Source organism: Lolium perenne, chromosome 1, assembly GCF_019359855.2.
Source record: "Lolium perenne isolate Kyuss_39 chromosome 1, Kyuss_2.0, whole genome shotgun sequence".
NCBI lineage: Eukaryota > Viridiplantae > Streptophyta > Magnoliopsida > Poales > Poaceae > Lolium > Lolium perenne.
Genome location: NC_067244.2, coordinates 133,302,194 through 133,317,493, shown reverse-complemented (window position 1 = coordinate 133,317,493; position 15,300 = coordinate 133,302,194). Strand labels below are relative to the sequence as shown.

Sequence of the window (15,300 nt, the reverse complement as noted above, 5' to 3'; positions counted from 1 at the left end):
CAGCATTTTTCTCTTTTTTCTTGAGAAAAGGCCACGTGGCTAACTTTATTGATCATCAAACACAATTACATCATTTACTAGAACATTTAGAGTAAATATAGGTGGATCACCATCCCACTTCCCTCCATTACCAGAAATAAAAGCTTCTCTAGCTAGCTTGTGTTCTACACAGTTAGTTTCCCTATTACAAAACTCAATAGATACATTATCAAGGCCGCAACGAATGATTTTGGCTGTCGTCAAAGATTGCTGCGGCAACTATTGTCGAGAAACCTCCATCTCGCATGGTCTCAAGTCTCAACTACTCCCATCGGTTCAAATTAATTAACTCAACTATATTTAGATACAAATGTATCTAGTTAATAAACAAGTCTAGATATAGATGTATCTAGTTAACAAACATCTTGTATACAATATGTTTAAATGATGAACGATGAATATTTGGATTGTTCAATATCAAACTGCATCAACATTAATCATCAGCTTTCCTTTAGGTGGCTTCTTCCATCCCTCTCTAGATTTAGGACTTAGCCGTTTCACCAATGTTTTATAAGTGTTTCTGTCAAAAAAATGTTTTATAAGTGTTGCCAAATGACAAACTTGTCTCTGCTTTATGCAAAATCAGAGTGGCCACTCCTACCTGTCAGGATTAGATTTGGGATTCGTGGAGCGGACCAAGCGCGCGCGCTCCCCTTCTCTCTCCTCCCCGCCTCGCTCCCGCCACGGCCCCAGATGGCGACGGCCACCGCTTCCACGTCCCTCCGCCCGCCGCCGTCTCCGTCCCCGCCTCGGCTTGCGGTTCGCGCCCTCTTTACCCTCTTCATCTGGCTTCTTTCTTTCTTCCTTTCCAGTGAATTCAGGAGCCTTCTCTGACGACCGTTCGTCTCCTTCCTTTAATCGATTCTGTACCGGCTAGGATTCGCTGCGCCAGTGGTGCTGGGGGATCCCCGCGCATTCTTCTCGGAGGAGAGCTTTCCACGCGCATCGACGGAGGCGGTTCGTGTCTTGCGCTTGCTCTCTGTTTTCTTTCAGTTTAGTTTTCTTGTGTATACTGAAGACTTATCGGTTTGCAGCAACGGCATTTTATCTGAATTGGTTTAACTTGTTTCGCCAGTTAGAAAAATGCACGATTCATCTTCATTTTCACGTTACCTGATTAGCTGGTACTGTATGGAATTGGGAGATAATACATGAGTAGGGGAAATTTCAGAACTGTAAACAGTTTCGAATTTGTGCTGGAAGTTTGTTCATGTTTATCTAATTATCAGCACTGAATGTGACAGTGGAAGCTTAAGTAGATTCACAGCACTGCACTTGTCATTTTCTCAGCTACTCTGAGTAATGCTAGAAACTCACATTATTGTTGGTAAGAATGATATTACACTATGATAGAAACTCAATTTGTCAGCTACCCTGAGTAATGCTAGAAACTCTAATAGTTGTGTAAGCATGTTCATGGCATGTTTGTTCGTAAACTATGATACTACACTGTCATTTCACGTTCATCATGTGATTTTGCTTTCGACCTTTTCATTTTTTCACTTAAAGATCGCGTGAGAATAGATGATGTGACGGTTAAATGCGCATAATTCGCCAAGAACTTATGTTTTCATCAAAACAGGAACACTTTGTTATGCGCAGCCGTTAAAGGTCCTGAAGAATCCTTCAAGAAGACAATTGAAGTGGATAGGCTGATTGATATGCTGAGAGACGCAAATCCCACAGAGGTAAAGCATTCTGTATATCTTCAGTCTGACTGATCTGTCTTGTCAGAACAAGCTGCACTTATATTTTACCTACACTTCAATGTTGAAGTAGATTCATTATCATTCAGAAATTCCATTCAATATGTAAACCATTGATCTACAACTAAATATATGTGCTTCCAGCATCCTTCTCATACATACTTTAAAATCTTTAGAACCAAGCTGGGAATTGGTTGGTGACATCTGATTAGCTAATTAAACTATAGAAGGTACTTATGAGCTGTCAGTTTTTCCTATTATTTTATGTATGAACGCTCATTCGAAGTGTCCCCAAATATGTGGCTAAATTAGATTAGATGCCTACCGTATATCTTAAAGGATGAATCCTCATTGGAAATATTTCGGGTGGGTTATTCGTTGTTGATTCAATCGACAATTTCCTTTCTTGTTTAATGTTATTTTGTACATAATAAGTTACTAGATTAAGGAACTAATGTACCCTTCTTATATGCAAACAGCTTGATCTAATAGTGGTTGAAAATATTCTAGCATTTAGCGAGGGTTTCTGGGTTCGGCTGGCTGCTAGGATTGATCTGTGCAAATCCGATGATGACAAAGTATGTTTTCACATCTGGGTTCTTTCTTTTACTAATTTCATATATCGTTCTCTTTTATCTTGATATTTCTCTAACTTTAGGATTGCCGTCTCCCTTTTGTTTTTCAGAAAGATTACGAAGAACTAGCCGAGAATATTATGAACATAGTTGACCGTGTCGTCCACAAGACTGATGTAAGACCTATGCTCTCTCATGCATAACTCCTCGTTTTAGTGCCACTGTCAATGACCTGACGAGAAATCCTGAAATTTTTGTAATTTTATTGTGATTACGGCATTTGCCTTGCATGCTACTAATTTAATCTCTATGGTTCAGGAAAAGATTGAACAGTCAACTGATGTTCTGAAGGCAATTATTAGTCCTGTTATGCAAGAAGGAGAAGAAGTGATGTGGCCACCAAGAAATCCAGAGGCTCTCAAATTGATGGAGAAAGTAAGCATAAATCTCTTTTGTTCAGACTGTTGTTTCGTTGAATGTATTTCGAAGAACACTGTCAATAGCAACCACCAAACTATTCTCCGACATGCATGTCTTGTGCTCCAGTCATGTTAACTTTGGTGCCATTATACATTTCAAGTTTGCCATCAGACATGAAGCAAAATGCACTTGTGTATACCTTGGGTCAATGCTACCCATTTGCATTTATTTCTTAATTATATTTTTTTCCTTGGATTTGAAATATTGAACTTGAGCCTTTCTTTCAGTATCATATGCGCAGTAGTTGACTTCAACATCATAGTTGTGAAATGTGATAATCGGTGTAAAGATTTTGACATCTCTACTGTTTGTAGAATCTTGCTTTATTTATGCTTTGCGCGATGACCTGCTGTTTCTTTCAGAATTTTTTTAGTACTATTTTACCTTGGCATGCTGATATTTTCCCCATATTCTGATGTGATTTTTTTAATGTGCTCTTGTTATTCCCAGGAAATATCAAATAGAGAAAAAGAAGGACAGCTAGATGAGAGTTTTCTGTCAGAAGTTAATGCCCAGCTGAGGCAAGTAAGTGGTACTGTTTACTATTTCACCGTTGCCAACTCGGCTGATTTTGGTTAGCTCTCGATTGATAATTTTGTTGGTTGGATTGGCCTGCTTCGTTTTCTTTTCCTTTTTTGTTCTCGGAATTTTTTGAGAGAGATTATGGGCTTTTTTGTTGGGCATGAGTAAGGGTTGCTGTCTGTCAGGCCGTTTTTGTTCTTGTTTCTTTAGAGATATTTTTTGTTGGTGTATCTATATTTAGGGGCATTAAATAGTATGCAATTGCACAGTAGCATGCATACAAGTTCCGAACTGGCTATTAGTATGCAATTGCACAGTAGTATGCAATTTGCATACATAGTATGTGAATTGCAGTCGACATGAATTGTAATTAAACAAGAAATCTCTGCATAATCGCATCTGAATATTATCATGTGCAACTGTACATTAGCATTTAATTGCACAATAATGTGCAGTTGCACATCAGTTTGCAATGTGTGTCATACTACGTAATTTGCTATTGTGTAATTGCACAATAATATATGAATTGAAGTGGCCATGAATGTGCAATTGCATGTTAGTGTGAAATTGCACATATGTACGCAATTGCACATCTATGTGTAATTTCATATATGTGCACAATTTTTGAAATTTATATGTAATATTTTAATTTTACCTGAGCCTTGTAGTTGTTTTGTTTTTGAGTTTGCTATTGGGCTTCTAATTGCCGATAGAGAAATCATTAGCCCAAAAGATGAGGGATCGATCGGCCGAGAATTAAGATAATACCCTTTTGAGTTTTTATAGAGGGGTGCTTCGGTACCCCCCCCCCCCCCCCCCCCCCTAAAGAACTTAAAAGGGTATTTTTACCCTTAAGCTAAATTGAGATTAGTTGGCTCGTTAGTTAGCTAAAGATCTTACATTTCTTCCTACCGGAGGAGCCGATCTCAAACCTCCATCCAAAATTCCAGGATATTCCATGACCCTCAATCTAGTCGTCTTCCCCGACATCAGGCTCGTAGTATTTTACTTTCTCCTCCTCTCTGCGACTCTACCTCTCATCTGTATAGATCGATCCAGACTTCACCGTGGATCCAGTCCGGAATACTGAAACCAGTACCAGACTGCCAAATCCACGCGCTCCCAATTTATTTCCTAACCATGTATACCGGACCTTTTCTTTGGTCACTTCTGAAAGCTTCCCAATATGCTCTAATGGCAGCCTGATGACCCTTTCGTTTGAGAACGAATTTTCTCACAGCAGTGTCGTGTGATCGTCAGCTGGATTTTTTTAATTATCAAATCTACAAAAAAAAACAAAGGTTCTTTTCATGCACGTCTGGTAGAACAAGAAAAAAATCATCTCCACAAATAGCCCGCGCAAAAGCACCAGGAAAAATCTAATAGCGATTTTTTTTAGCAAAAGATCTAACGGCGTGGTTGCTAATCTTGCGCCCACCGCTTAAAATGACTAGATTACCGTTTTTAATGAAGGGGTAAGTTCTAATCTCCACCGTTGATTTGCATCATAAGTCAAAAAATCTTGTAAAGGCAGGTGTGCCGAAGCAAAAGTTTTGTTTGTATTATTAATATTTACATGTGTTTAGGTCAAAGGTGATGGAGATAAGCCAGGGCTTCAAGTAATGCTCCAAAAGGTGTTGCAACTATATGCTTCCAACTTTCTCCGAAAGCGCAGTTACGCTCATAAAGGTAATCTCTTCTTTTTGTGTGTGTGTCAATCCAATTTACGCTTTTTAGGTTCAAATGTTCAGAAATAACTGCATTTTTGTTGATTCCTGAGTGTCTGTTAACTATCTCAGGGGGAGAGGTTGTAGTGCCTGAAAAGTTTCTTGAATCGATAATAGAGGGTATGAATTTTACGAAATAGATTCTTGTATAGTGTCCACAATTACCGCCTTTGATATATTGAGTTTCTGTAATGCAGCTCCAGAAAATGACTGGAACAAGCTGTTGCTTGATGGACTTACAGTTGGAAAGGGAGATATTTCACCTGAAGAATTTCATGCTGTTACCAAGAAGAGAATTGAGAGAATCTTGATTCGTACGGTAAGATTCGTAACCTAGTTTCTACAGAGAAAGTAACCATTTAACTTGTCAGTACCTTATCGTGGGCATCCACTTACTCAATTGTGTCCATCTTTATTTCCCCCTTTCTTTGACAGGAAGGTGGTTCTTATCAGCAACGGGTACTTGTTGAGTATATAAAAGAGATACAAGCTAGAGCAGAGGAAATAGTGAACCGGCTTCAAGGACCAGCTGTGTAACGTTCATGGTATATTGCTGTAACCTGTGAATTCGTTTTATAGTAGTAATGTAACTTCAAGAATCCATCATACTCAATAAAGGACGAAAGAATGATTCTATATGTAGCCAACTTTTTACTACATAGAATACTTTGCGAAAAATGAAATTCCTTGTTGGCTCTCCTGACACATGGAGGGACATGTTTTTTTTTCGATAAAGGGAATATATTAATATCAAGAGATACCAATTACACCCAGCCTCTGCAACAATGCACCACCCTAATGACACTACGGATGCACACAGCCAAAAAAAGGAAAAAAAAACTAAGAAACAAAAGTCCCACTACAGTATCTTGGGCCTAACAACAGCAATACATCCACCGCCATGACAACACCTGAATTACAAACTCTTCAAAAAACGACGCCTCCAAGAAGGAAACAGTGCTCAAACACCGTCGTCGCCGATCAAAGATCTTGGGTTTTCACCCTGAAGATAGTCCCTGCTCTCAAAACAATGCCTCCACCAAGGTTATTGCCAGGCACAACCAGTTAAGGCCAGACTTTGGGTTTTCACCCTGAAAGGTAGGACTCTCCACTTCACTTGTGTTGTCGCCCCCACTTTCATACCGCTGCTGTGAAGCCCGGAACACCAAGCAAGCCCCTCAACAGCGCGGAGACTTGAACCTCCCTTAGCTAGTCCTCCCCTCCGGCCTTCATGAAATTCTCTTCTTCCGACTTTCATCATGGATCCATAGTCACTTGATGTAAACACAGAAAAAGAGTTTCGCGCCGCTCCCTCCAGAACCAATCGGTCGGAATAAAAGCATGGGTGCGCACGACCGAATACCTCCGATCCAGCAAACTCCAGGCAAAGCATTGTTACATTCGCCGGCGGAGCCTTCCGGAACTCAACCCCCCGGCCAGATCACGAGTCCAGGCCTCCGGTAGGTCCTCCTCTTCACGCAAGAGAGACCCTAGGACCGCCGCCTTTATTCAAGTCGGACCCCCACGTCGACGACCATCCCGGGCTGGCCAATCCAACCCTCCACCGGCGACACCATCGCCGGCTTCCATGCTCCTCCATCTCGCCGCCGGATCGCGGTGATAGATCAAGGATCCACCACCACCAACCGCAGGCCGACCCTCTCCGGTGAAGAAGAGGGCCACCTCTTTCGTCGAACCCAAGGCTGCTGCCCCGGGTACCCTCGTGTCGCGGAAGAATCCCGAGATCGCCTCCACGCACCGACGAGAGGCGGGAGGGAGGGCATGTCGCAGACCGAGGGCCTGGCCGCCGTCCACCCAGCCCGTGCTGGAGTGCTGCAGGGGAGAGCCGACGGAGTTACATGGAGGGACATGTAACTAGAGTTTCCAAGCTTAGTAGTACTACCCATCATCCTCCGGTTCCAACATGCCACCTGGTACACAATGGTATTTTTTTTTTTTTGACAGGAATGGTAATTTATTTTTGGCTTTGTACTGGTAACACCAAAGACATTTGTTCGGTGAATTGCATACCTCCCCTAGTTACTGGTAGTCTTTATGGACATGCATAAGAGTATTTTATCAACATTTTACTCCGGAAGTTTATTTCATTCTGTTGAGCATAGTTAATGGGGCTGGGAACGTTGATCATTTATCTGACTGCAGGTTGTGTTTTTTTTTTCCTGCTCTTGTGCTCATATTTGTCTGGCTCTGCCTATTTGAACAGACTTTGGCTTGGAGATTCCAAGCAGTGGTGTTATGAATCATTTATGTGTTAGACATGGTTGGCTTTCCAAGTATAGAGAAAATGGATATGCAAATCATCACCATTGCTTTCACTTTCGGGGTCAGAGTCACCCTACAGAGGGCATTCATCTTTTTTTGAACTCAGAGGGCATTATTCGAACCCTTTTGAAGAGAAAATGATTTAGTACAAGGCTGGAGACATATGGCACGGCAACGCACGTTTTTCTTGCTAGTATAAATGCATATAAACAATATTACGGACTTAAGTTTTTCTTCTTTTGTTTCCGCCCGCAAGATTGTGTCGTCATCGCCAACGCAATTTATATACAGTACTCGCTTCACAAGTGTACAACTGTCCATGGTGCCATGCATGCGTAGTTGCTGAGGCGATAGTACCCAACCGCTGCTTCATGGGCGCTGTTGGGGCACCTTTTGCATTGAATCGAGCTATTAATGGCCCTAACTACGTGGTGTATGCCAATGCAGTGCAAGCACATCGGCAGAAGCCGCCGAGGTAAGCTGCGTGGGTGCCTGATCTGTTTATAGTACCAGTACCCTTTCAGCTTTCACTCCCGATCGAGTAGCAGGAGCAGTAGCTCAGCAGCTGAGCTGTTTCAGGCTTGTAGTTAATAGCAGCAGAAACCGGCTTGGAGTAGCTAGCTAGCTAGCCGATGGAGTCCATTGCTGAGTTGGATGAGGTTGTCTCAGGGTCGCCGCCGGTGTGGTTCGTGGTACTGCTCGCCCTGGGCCTCCACGCCGCGCTCGTCTCCGTGGCGACCTTCCTTGCCTGGCTGCACCGCGCCTTCATCCGGCCGGGGAAGGACCTGGCCCTGCGCTACGGCGCGTGGGCGGTTGTCACCGGCGCCACCGACGGCATCGGCCGCGCGCTGGCGCTGGAGCTCGCGCGCGGGGGCCTCCACCTCGTCCTCGTCGGCCGGAACCCCGCGAAGCTGTCCCGCGTCGCCAAGGAGGCCCAGACGGCCGCGCCGTCCTGCAAGGTCAAGAGCGTGGTATTCGACCTGGCCGGCGACGCGACGGAGCTGTCGCGCGGCGCGGCGAGGGTGCTGGAGGCCGTGAGGGGGCTCGACGTGGGCCTGCTGGTGAACAACGCCGGCGCGACGTACCCCGGCGCGGCCTACTTCCACGAGGTGGAGACCCCGGTGTGGGAGGCGGTGGTGCGGGTGAACGTGGAGGCGGCGACGCGGATCGCGCGCGCCGTGGTGCCGGCGATGGCGAACAAGGGGAGGGGCGCCGTCGTCAACGTCGGCTCCGGGTCGTCCGTCGTGGTGCCGTCGTTCCCGCTCTACGCCGTGTACGCTGCCAGCAAAGCGTAAGTAATTCTACATGGGCCATGCAAATTGATGCGTACTGTTGCATATGCATGTTATCATCACGTGTAGGGTCGAGTGCAAGGCTGAGCGTACGTACGCACGCATGGCATCGAGCTCCATGTTCTTCGGGGCGTAGATCCAGAACATTCTTGTTGCGCATCTCCTGGAGGAAGGCTTTTTGTATGAATTGATCCGTTTGGGAGTAGTAGGTTTTGGGTATTGATTTTGCCATGTGCCATCCCGACACCTGTGTGGGCTGTGGCCACCTTCGTCTCCTCCCAGCGCGACGTGTGCGTGGTGCACCGCCACTTGTCCTTGCCAACCTGCTATATACCACTCTCCGGCGAACTCCCGATCGTGCTCCCGCCGCACCCACTTCCATTCCAACAAGGTTCCAATTTTGCCGGCTGAAATTGCATCAGTCTGCTCCCTCTGATATATCAGATTTTTTTTCCCATGCTGCAACGTACCTAGCTGCAGTCTTCGGTAGCATGTTGTATAGTAGTATGAATAGTTTCATTTGGCTCGCTTAACATCTCAATTAATCATGTAGAGTGGCCGGCCGCTCCACCATAATGTCTGAATAGTAGTTTTGCTGGATGTCAGCATAGTGAGACCCACAATATATTCCATGCTACAGATTAGCATATCCGCGTGGTTTCACTATAACATTCAACATAGATTAGCATATTAACTATTCATATATTTAATGGTTAATTTTACACATCATTTTGTATTTTGCAACGCCCATATATGTTTATCTTATTATGATATTTACACATCATCATGTGTATTTGCTGTTTTTTACGTAACTTAAATTTTGTTATATTATGTTGGTATATTCATTATGATTTTTCATAATTATGATTTTTCAATTTGTGTTCTCCTTCAAAATTTGTGATTATATTTTAAATCCTTACTTCCTAGACTTTTGTAACTCAACTAACATGTCTGAACAGTATTGCTGTAGGCACTTGATGCCGGTACAATGATGCGTGCAATATATTCCATGCTCCCACGCTCCATCAGTTCTGTGTATAGTTCAGTTTTATTTACTCCTAAAGTAACTTTAGGAGTAGTATTTTTTTTGTTACGAAGGACTGTACCAATTGATTTCGTTGTCTATAATTAATGTGAGTGCTCACTTTCTTATGTTTCTACTACGTAACATCATTAAGGACAGAAGATAGATTTTCACAACATCAACTATTTTTTAATGGTTAAGTTTACGCAGCATTCTGCATGTCGTAGCGACACCATGATGTTTACCCTGTCATGCTATTTACACATGAAAAGATTGTTAATTTTGTCTAAACTTTATTTAACTAGTTTTGGTGTAACTTGAGTTTCTTATTTTTCCTTACTGTCAATTGATCTCCTAAAGTTACTTTGCCTTTCAAATTGACAATTATCTTTCAAGTTTCAATTCCTAGACTTTTATAATTTGTCTCTCCAAATGTTTATTTTTAAAACTGTTTTCTGACACTACCTATTTACTTATTTGATGATTTATGTAAGCCTTTATTAGACCTGGAAAGGGTTATAGGTGTTTGAGAGCCTTACCATAGAACAATTTATATATACAGGAAATTGAAAGGTGTGCGTCCGGGTGCAAAAACTAGTACCGAAAAACTCACAGCATACTTGTACATGTTAATACCTAGGCCTATGTGTGATTGTAAAGTTTGGTAAGAGAAACTGAGTTTTGCACTCTATATGAAAAAAATAGTACATAAAATTAATATGTTCAACACTAGTAAGAACCTATTTAATTACAATACAAATCAAATAAAAGTGGATTGATGGTGTTGAAGATCCATTAGAGTGAAAGTGCACGTTCATCCGTTCAGCTCTTCTGTCCCCCTAGTCATCTCCTTATCAAACGGGAGTTATTTTAGATACTCTGCTATGTCATTGTCTCTGGCGAAAAAAGAACCTTTTAATTTGCAGTCCTCACACTCGTCATGCATAACACCTTTGACATGTGTTCTACTGGATACATATTTATACCATAATATGTTACGGAAAACTTGTTGTGTGCATCATTCTGATGCAGTTGCTGGGGTTCTACCTCTATTTCAAAATAAACGGAAAACTTTGTTTCAACACAACAAAGATAGGATGAAAGCGAATGAATATTTATTTTACGTCTTACTATTTCTAATTTTAGCGTATGGCTATCCTGTCAGGTATATTGATCAACTGTCTCGAAGTCTGAGCGTTGAATACAAACGCTACGGAGTGGACGTCCAATGCCAGGTACGTCCTTATTCTGTCTACCAGTTCTTCCTTTTTTTCTCGAGATCGGTTCCTTCTTTGCTACTTTTGCGCTTTGTTTTTTTGCTTACTGAAACTAAGAGGAAAGCTTCTTTCTAAGTTTGCTCAGCTGTAACACTTTTAAAGAAAATCAAAATTGGTTTGCGACATTTGCGCTTTGTTTTCTGTTTACTGAAACCAAGAGGACAGATTCTTTATAAGTTTGCTCAGGTGTAACACTTTTGTAGAAAATCAAAATTGGTTTGTGTGTACTAGTACTATGTAGAGTGCCGGAATATACTAAAAATTCATAAATCTCCAAATAATTTTGTACTCAGTGTCACAGAAAAACATACTTGCAAGTATTCTAACGCGTTGGTGGGGCGCAGATCCCTTTGTATGTGGCGACCAAGATGTCCCCTGTTAAGGGCGACTCCCCGTTCATACCATCGCCGGAGGAGTACGTCAAAGCTGCCATCCGTTGCATAGGCTATGAGCCGAGGTGCGTTCCCTACTGGCGTCACTCGATCCAGTGGTTCTTGGCGTCTCTGATGCCGGACTCTGCTCTCAATCTGTGGCGTCTCCAAGTTGGTATCCGGAAGAGAAATGAGATGAGAGCTCTGCTGGGACAAAAGGAGCTCAGCTGAACAGCCCGTGGTCTTCCTGAAAAGAACGGTGAAGCTATACTGTTTTTCTTTCCTGTGGGGACTTTTGTCATTAGCTGTTGGGGGAGTGGTTTGATGGCAGTGATGGGTTCGTGTTCAGGTCTCCTTTGGGAAGTGACTGTTTAGAGTTTTCTCTCGTTTGTAAGTAATGTTTGTTATCCTGTTGATGTTTCGAAACTTTTAAGTTGTTTGAACCAAGACTTGTGTGTCCTACTGGGAACAACATTATGCTAGTCATTGCTTTTAGTGTATTTTTTTATAAAGAAGATATTGATACCAAGATGGTACCAAATACATCCCGCCTCCCAGAGCAACTTTAGATATTAAAAATGCACACAACCGGAAAAAAAAGACCCTGCATGAGAGATAAGACTTAAGAGACTCGCAGCAACATGATCAACCATCACCATTGATGACACCTAGACCATGAGAGGTTCTCCAAAATGCCGCCTCCAAGAAGAATTTAATAGTGCACAAACGTTGTTGTTGTTGGATAATTAGGCACAATTTCCATGATTAATTCCAGAATATAAAATATAATGACAGCAACTACTAGCATGTGAAACTCGAACATACTAGATGCATTAATCAACATGAGTAGCAGCAGTGCAAACGGTAAAGCATCCATCGCTAAACAGATCGAGATATATCGCACGTACCGATCTGGTGGTGGTGGCGGTAGAGGTGTAGCAGATGATGTCGCAGCAGTAACGTTGTTGATGACAACGTTGTTGACGATGGGGACGATGGGTCGAAGTAGACGGCGTTGAAGACGACGGTAGGCAGCACCGCCCGACTTGGACGGAAGGCGACCCGTGATGAAGAGCTTGAGCAGTCGCGCAGAGCGCTTCCCAAAAACCTAATTCGCCCTCTCCCGTACAGGATCGCAAGGACGACCGGTTCCGGAGATCTGCTCTCCCGTTCGCCGATGCACGTCGGCTCACGGGATGGAGTAGGCTACGATGGCGGCGCAAGCAGAGAGAGGTGGAAACCCTAACTCGTGTATTGGATGTGTTTCTGCGGTAGCCGGACAGGAGATTATATAGGGTCGGGAAACCCTAGGCAACGTGGGCCACGCCCATGTCGCACGAACGTTTCGAGTCGGTTACAGATAGCCCACGATCCGGGAGCGACCCGAACCGACTAACTGCGACGCGTCCGTCTAGGACTCTGTTCGTTTTCCTGAGCTGCAAAAAATAAGGAAAGTCCCGCGCGGCGCGGCGCGGCGCGGCGCGTCGTGACGTGTCGAGTCGAGTCGAGACGAGCGAGCGAGGAGGAGGAGGAGCGCGCGTGTAGCACTCCTATTCTTACTCACTTACTAGTGGTGGAACAACCCACCTTATAAGGTGGTCTAACTTCCTCCCAACTTTCCATGTGGGACTAAACTTCCCACTTCTTGCCACTCCCTAGTGAGCTGCCACCAACTTGGGCTCAAACTCACAAGGCTGCCACTATGTGGGCTTTGAGATTTATAGGAAAAACTGAAATCTAATTTGGGCCACTAAAAGTGGGCCCAATATTTCAACAATCCCCCACCAGATCTCAAATCCCATTTAGAGATTTACCAATACTCGCTGCTTGTTTATATACCAAGAGTTTCACGGAGATCGTTAAGTTGAACTTCCGCCTAGAACCTTAAGCTACATCCATTCACACTTGAACAATGGACTAAGCCTTGAATTGCAAGTTTTGCGTGAACAGGGTTTCACTCAAAGTCATGACCAGTACATGGCTGCCAGTAGCCTACCCCGCGGGTGAAGCATATGCGTCATACTTCATGGTCTCTTCTTGAGTTTACTAGAGATCACCCAAATCTCATAGATTGCGACGTTTAACAATCGGACTCATATAGGTGTGTTATTTCAAGAATGCTCTGTAGGACAGCATCTTTGCTAAAATAGCCAACATAAACACATTAAGGCTTGTTGCCAACCTGCCTTACAAAGAATCGAGAGTTGTGCATCTTCACATAGAGAGGGTTACATAATACTCTCCTCAATTAAACCACTAGTTTGTTCTTCCTAGGTCCTAATTCACGGGATCTCCGATCACAAAGGTTGGGTTACCACTATGGCATAACATCAACGGGTCTCAAACCCATCTCCCTCGATGCACTTTCTATCACATTACGTGATAGTCCCTTTGTAAAGGGATCTGCCAGGTTTTTGTCTGTTTGAATATATGTAACAGTTATTACTCCGGAGTTTCGCAATTTCCCGATTGCACTTCAAACGTCTCTTGACGTGTCTTGATGACTTCGCGTTATCCTTAGAATTGTTCACTTTGACAATTACAGTTTGATTGTCACAATTCAAAAGGATTGCCGGAACAGGTTTTTCAACCACAGGCAAGTCCATCAAGAGCTCACGCAACCATTCTGATTGAAAAGTGGTTGTGTCTAAAGCAGTAAGTTCTGCTTCCATAGTTGACCTCGTCAATATGGTTTGCTTGCAAGATCTCCATGACACTGCGCCACCTCCAAAGGTAAATACATACCCACTTGTGGCGTACAGATCAGCTACATTTGAGATCCAATTCGAATCACTATATCCTTCAAGCACAGCTGGGTGCCCTGAATAGTGAATCCCATAACTCATTGTACCACATAGGTAGCGCATGACCCTATCAAGTGCATGCCAATGATCAGTACCCGGGTTTGACATGAACCTACTCAACTTGCTAACAGCAAAAGAGATGTCGGGTCTAGTCGCGCTCGCTAAGTACATGAGTGAGCCAACGATCTGAGAATATCTCAATTGATCTAAGGCAATTCTCCGGTTCTTGCGTAGTGTCACACTGGAATCATAAGGTGTTGAAGAAGGCTTGCTATCAATATAGCCGAACCGGCTCAAGATCTTCTCAACATAATGGGACTGCGTTAGAGTAATCCCACTCTCGTTCTTAATCAGCTTGATGTTCAGAATTACATCAGCTTCTCCCAGATCTTTCATATCAAAACTCTTTGACAAGAAAGACTTGACCTCGTGTATTACTCTCATGTTTGTACCAAAGATCAGAATATCATCCACATACAAACATAGTATAACACCTTCGCCCCCACCATGGCGATAATAAACGCACTTGTCAGCCTCATTGACAACAAAGCCTACAGAAGTTAAAGTTCTGTCAAACTTCTCATGCCATTGCTTAGGTGCTTGTTTCAGGCCATATAAAGATTTCAGCAACTTGCACACCTTTCTTTCTTCACCTTTTACTACAAACCCATCAGGCTGATCCATATAGATTTCCTCTTCCAACTCTCCATTAAGGAAAGCTGTCTTTACGTCCATTTGATGAACGATAAGACCATAGGAGGCAGCCATGGATAGTAGTACTCGAATGGTGGTAAGTCTAGCGACAGGTGAATAGGTGTCGAAGTAATCTTCGCCTTCTCTCTGTGTGTAGCCTTTCGCTACAAGCCGTGCCTTGTACTTTTCAATAGTACCATCAGGTCTTAGCTTCTTCTTGAACACCCATTTGCAGCCTACTGGCTTGCATCCATGGGGTCGTTCTGACAATTCCCAAGTTCCATTAGAAAGAATCGAGTCCATCTCATTATGGACAGCTTCTTCTTTCCAGTCATCTCGCATCCTGGAGATGCATATGCCTCGCAATGGATGTGGGAGTATCATCCACAAGGTACACAATGAAATCATCACCAAAGGATTTTTCAATCCTTCGTCTCTTGCTCCGTTTAGGAGCTTCATTGTCATCCTTCTCAGTAACATTCTCATGTGATTGTTCAAAATACTCAT

General features: G+C 43.3%; 2 protein-coding genes across 2 annotated transcripts; both read left to right on the top strand.

Annotated features, from left to right (window-relative positions):
- The first annotated feature begins 614 nt into the window (after positions 1 to 614).
- Positions 615 to 5,669, top strand: LOC127302787 (uncharacterized). Its single transcript, XM_051333405.2, has 11 exons — positions 615 to 798; positions 917 to 996; positions 1,622 to 1,727; positions 2,225 to 2,323; positions 2,431 to 2,496; positions 2,639 to 2,755; positions 3,251 to 3,325; positions 4,909 to 5,011; positions 5,122 to 5,169; positions 5,247 to 5,368; positions 5,485 to 5,669. The coding sequence occupies exons 1-11, from the start codon at positions 733 to 735 to the stop codon at positions 5,584 to 5,586; spliced, it is 984 nt and encodes a 327-aa protein (XP_051189365.1). The 5' UTR covers positions 615 to 732; the 3' UTR covers positions 5,587 to 5,669.
- A 1,607-nt stretch (positions 5,670 to 7,276) lies between these two features.
- On the top strand, positions 7,277 to 11,743 carry LOC127302786 (very-long-chain 3-oxoacyl-CoA reductase-like protein At1g24470). Its single transcript, XM_051333389.2, has 4 exons — positions 7,277 to 7,807; positions 8,002 to 8,623; positions 10,814 to 10,883; positions 11,270 to 11,743. Exons 1-4 carry the CDS (start codon positions 7,747 to 7,749, stop codon positions 11,525 to 11,527), a joined length of 1,011 nt encoding a protein of 336 aa, XP_051189349.1. The 5' UTR covers positions 7,277 to 7,746; the 3' UTR covers positions 11,528 to 11,743.
- Positions 11,744 to 15,300: the final 3,557 nt, after the last annotated feature.

Bases quoted from the DNA above. Each gene is read 5' to 3' on its own strand.
- LOC127302786 (XM_051333389.2), top strand. From the start codon at position 7,747: ATGGCCCTAACTACGTGGTGTATGCCAATGCAGTGCAAGCACATCGGC. The intron at 7,808-8,001 runs GTAAGCTGCGTG...AGGTTGTCTCAG, and splicing joins CATCGGCAGAAGCCGCCGAG to GGTCGCCGCCGGTGTGGTTC. The intron at 8,624-10,813 runs GTAAGTAATTCT...CTATCCTGTCAG, and splicing joins GTGTACGCTGCCAGCAAAGC to GTATATTGATCAACTGTCTC.
- LOC127302787 (XM_051333405.2), top strand. From the start codon at position 733: ATGGCGACGGCCACCGCTTCCACGTCCCTCCGCCCGCCGCCGTCTCCG. The intron at 799-916 runs GTTCGCGCCCTC...TGTACCGGCTAG, and splicing joins CGTCCCCGCCTCGGCTTGCG to GATTCGCTGCGCCAGTGGTG. The intron at 5,369-5,484 runs GTAAGATTCGTA...TTTCTTTGACAG, and splicing joins AGAGAATCTTGATTCGTACG to GAAGGTGGTTCTTATCAGCA.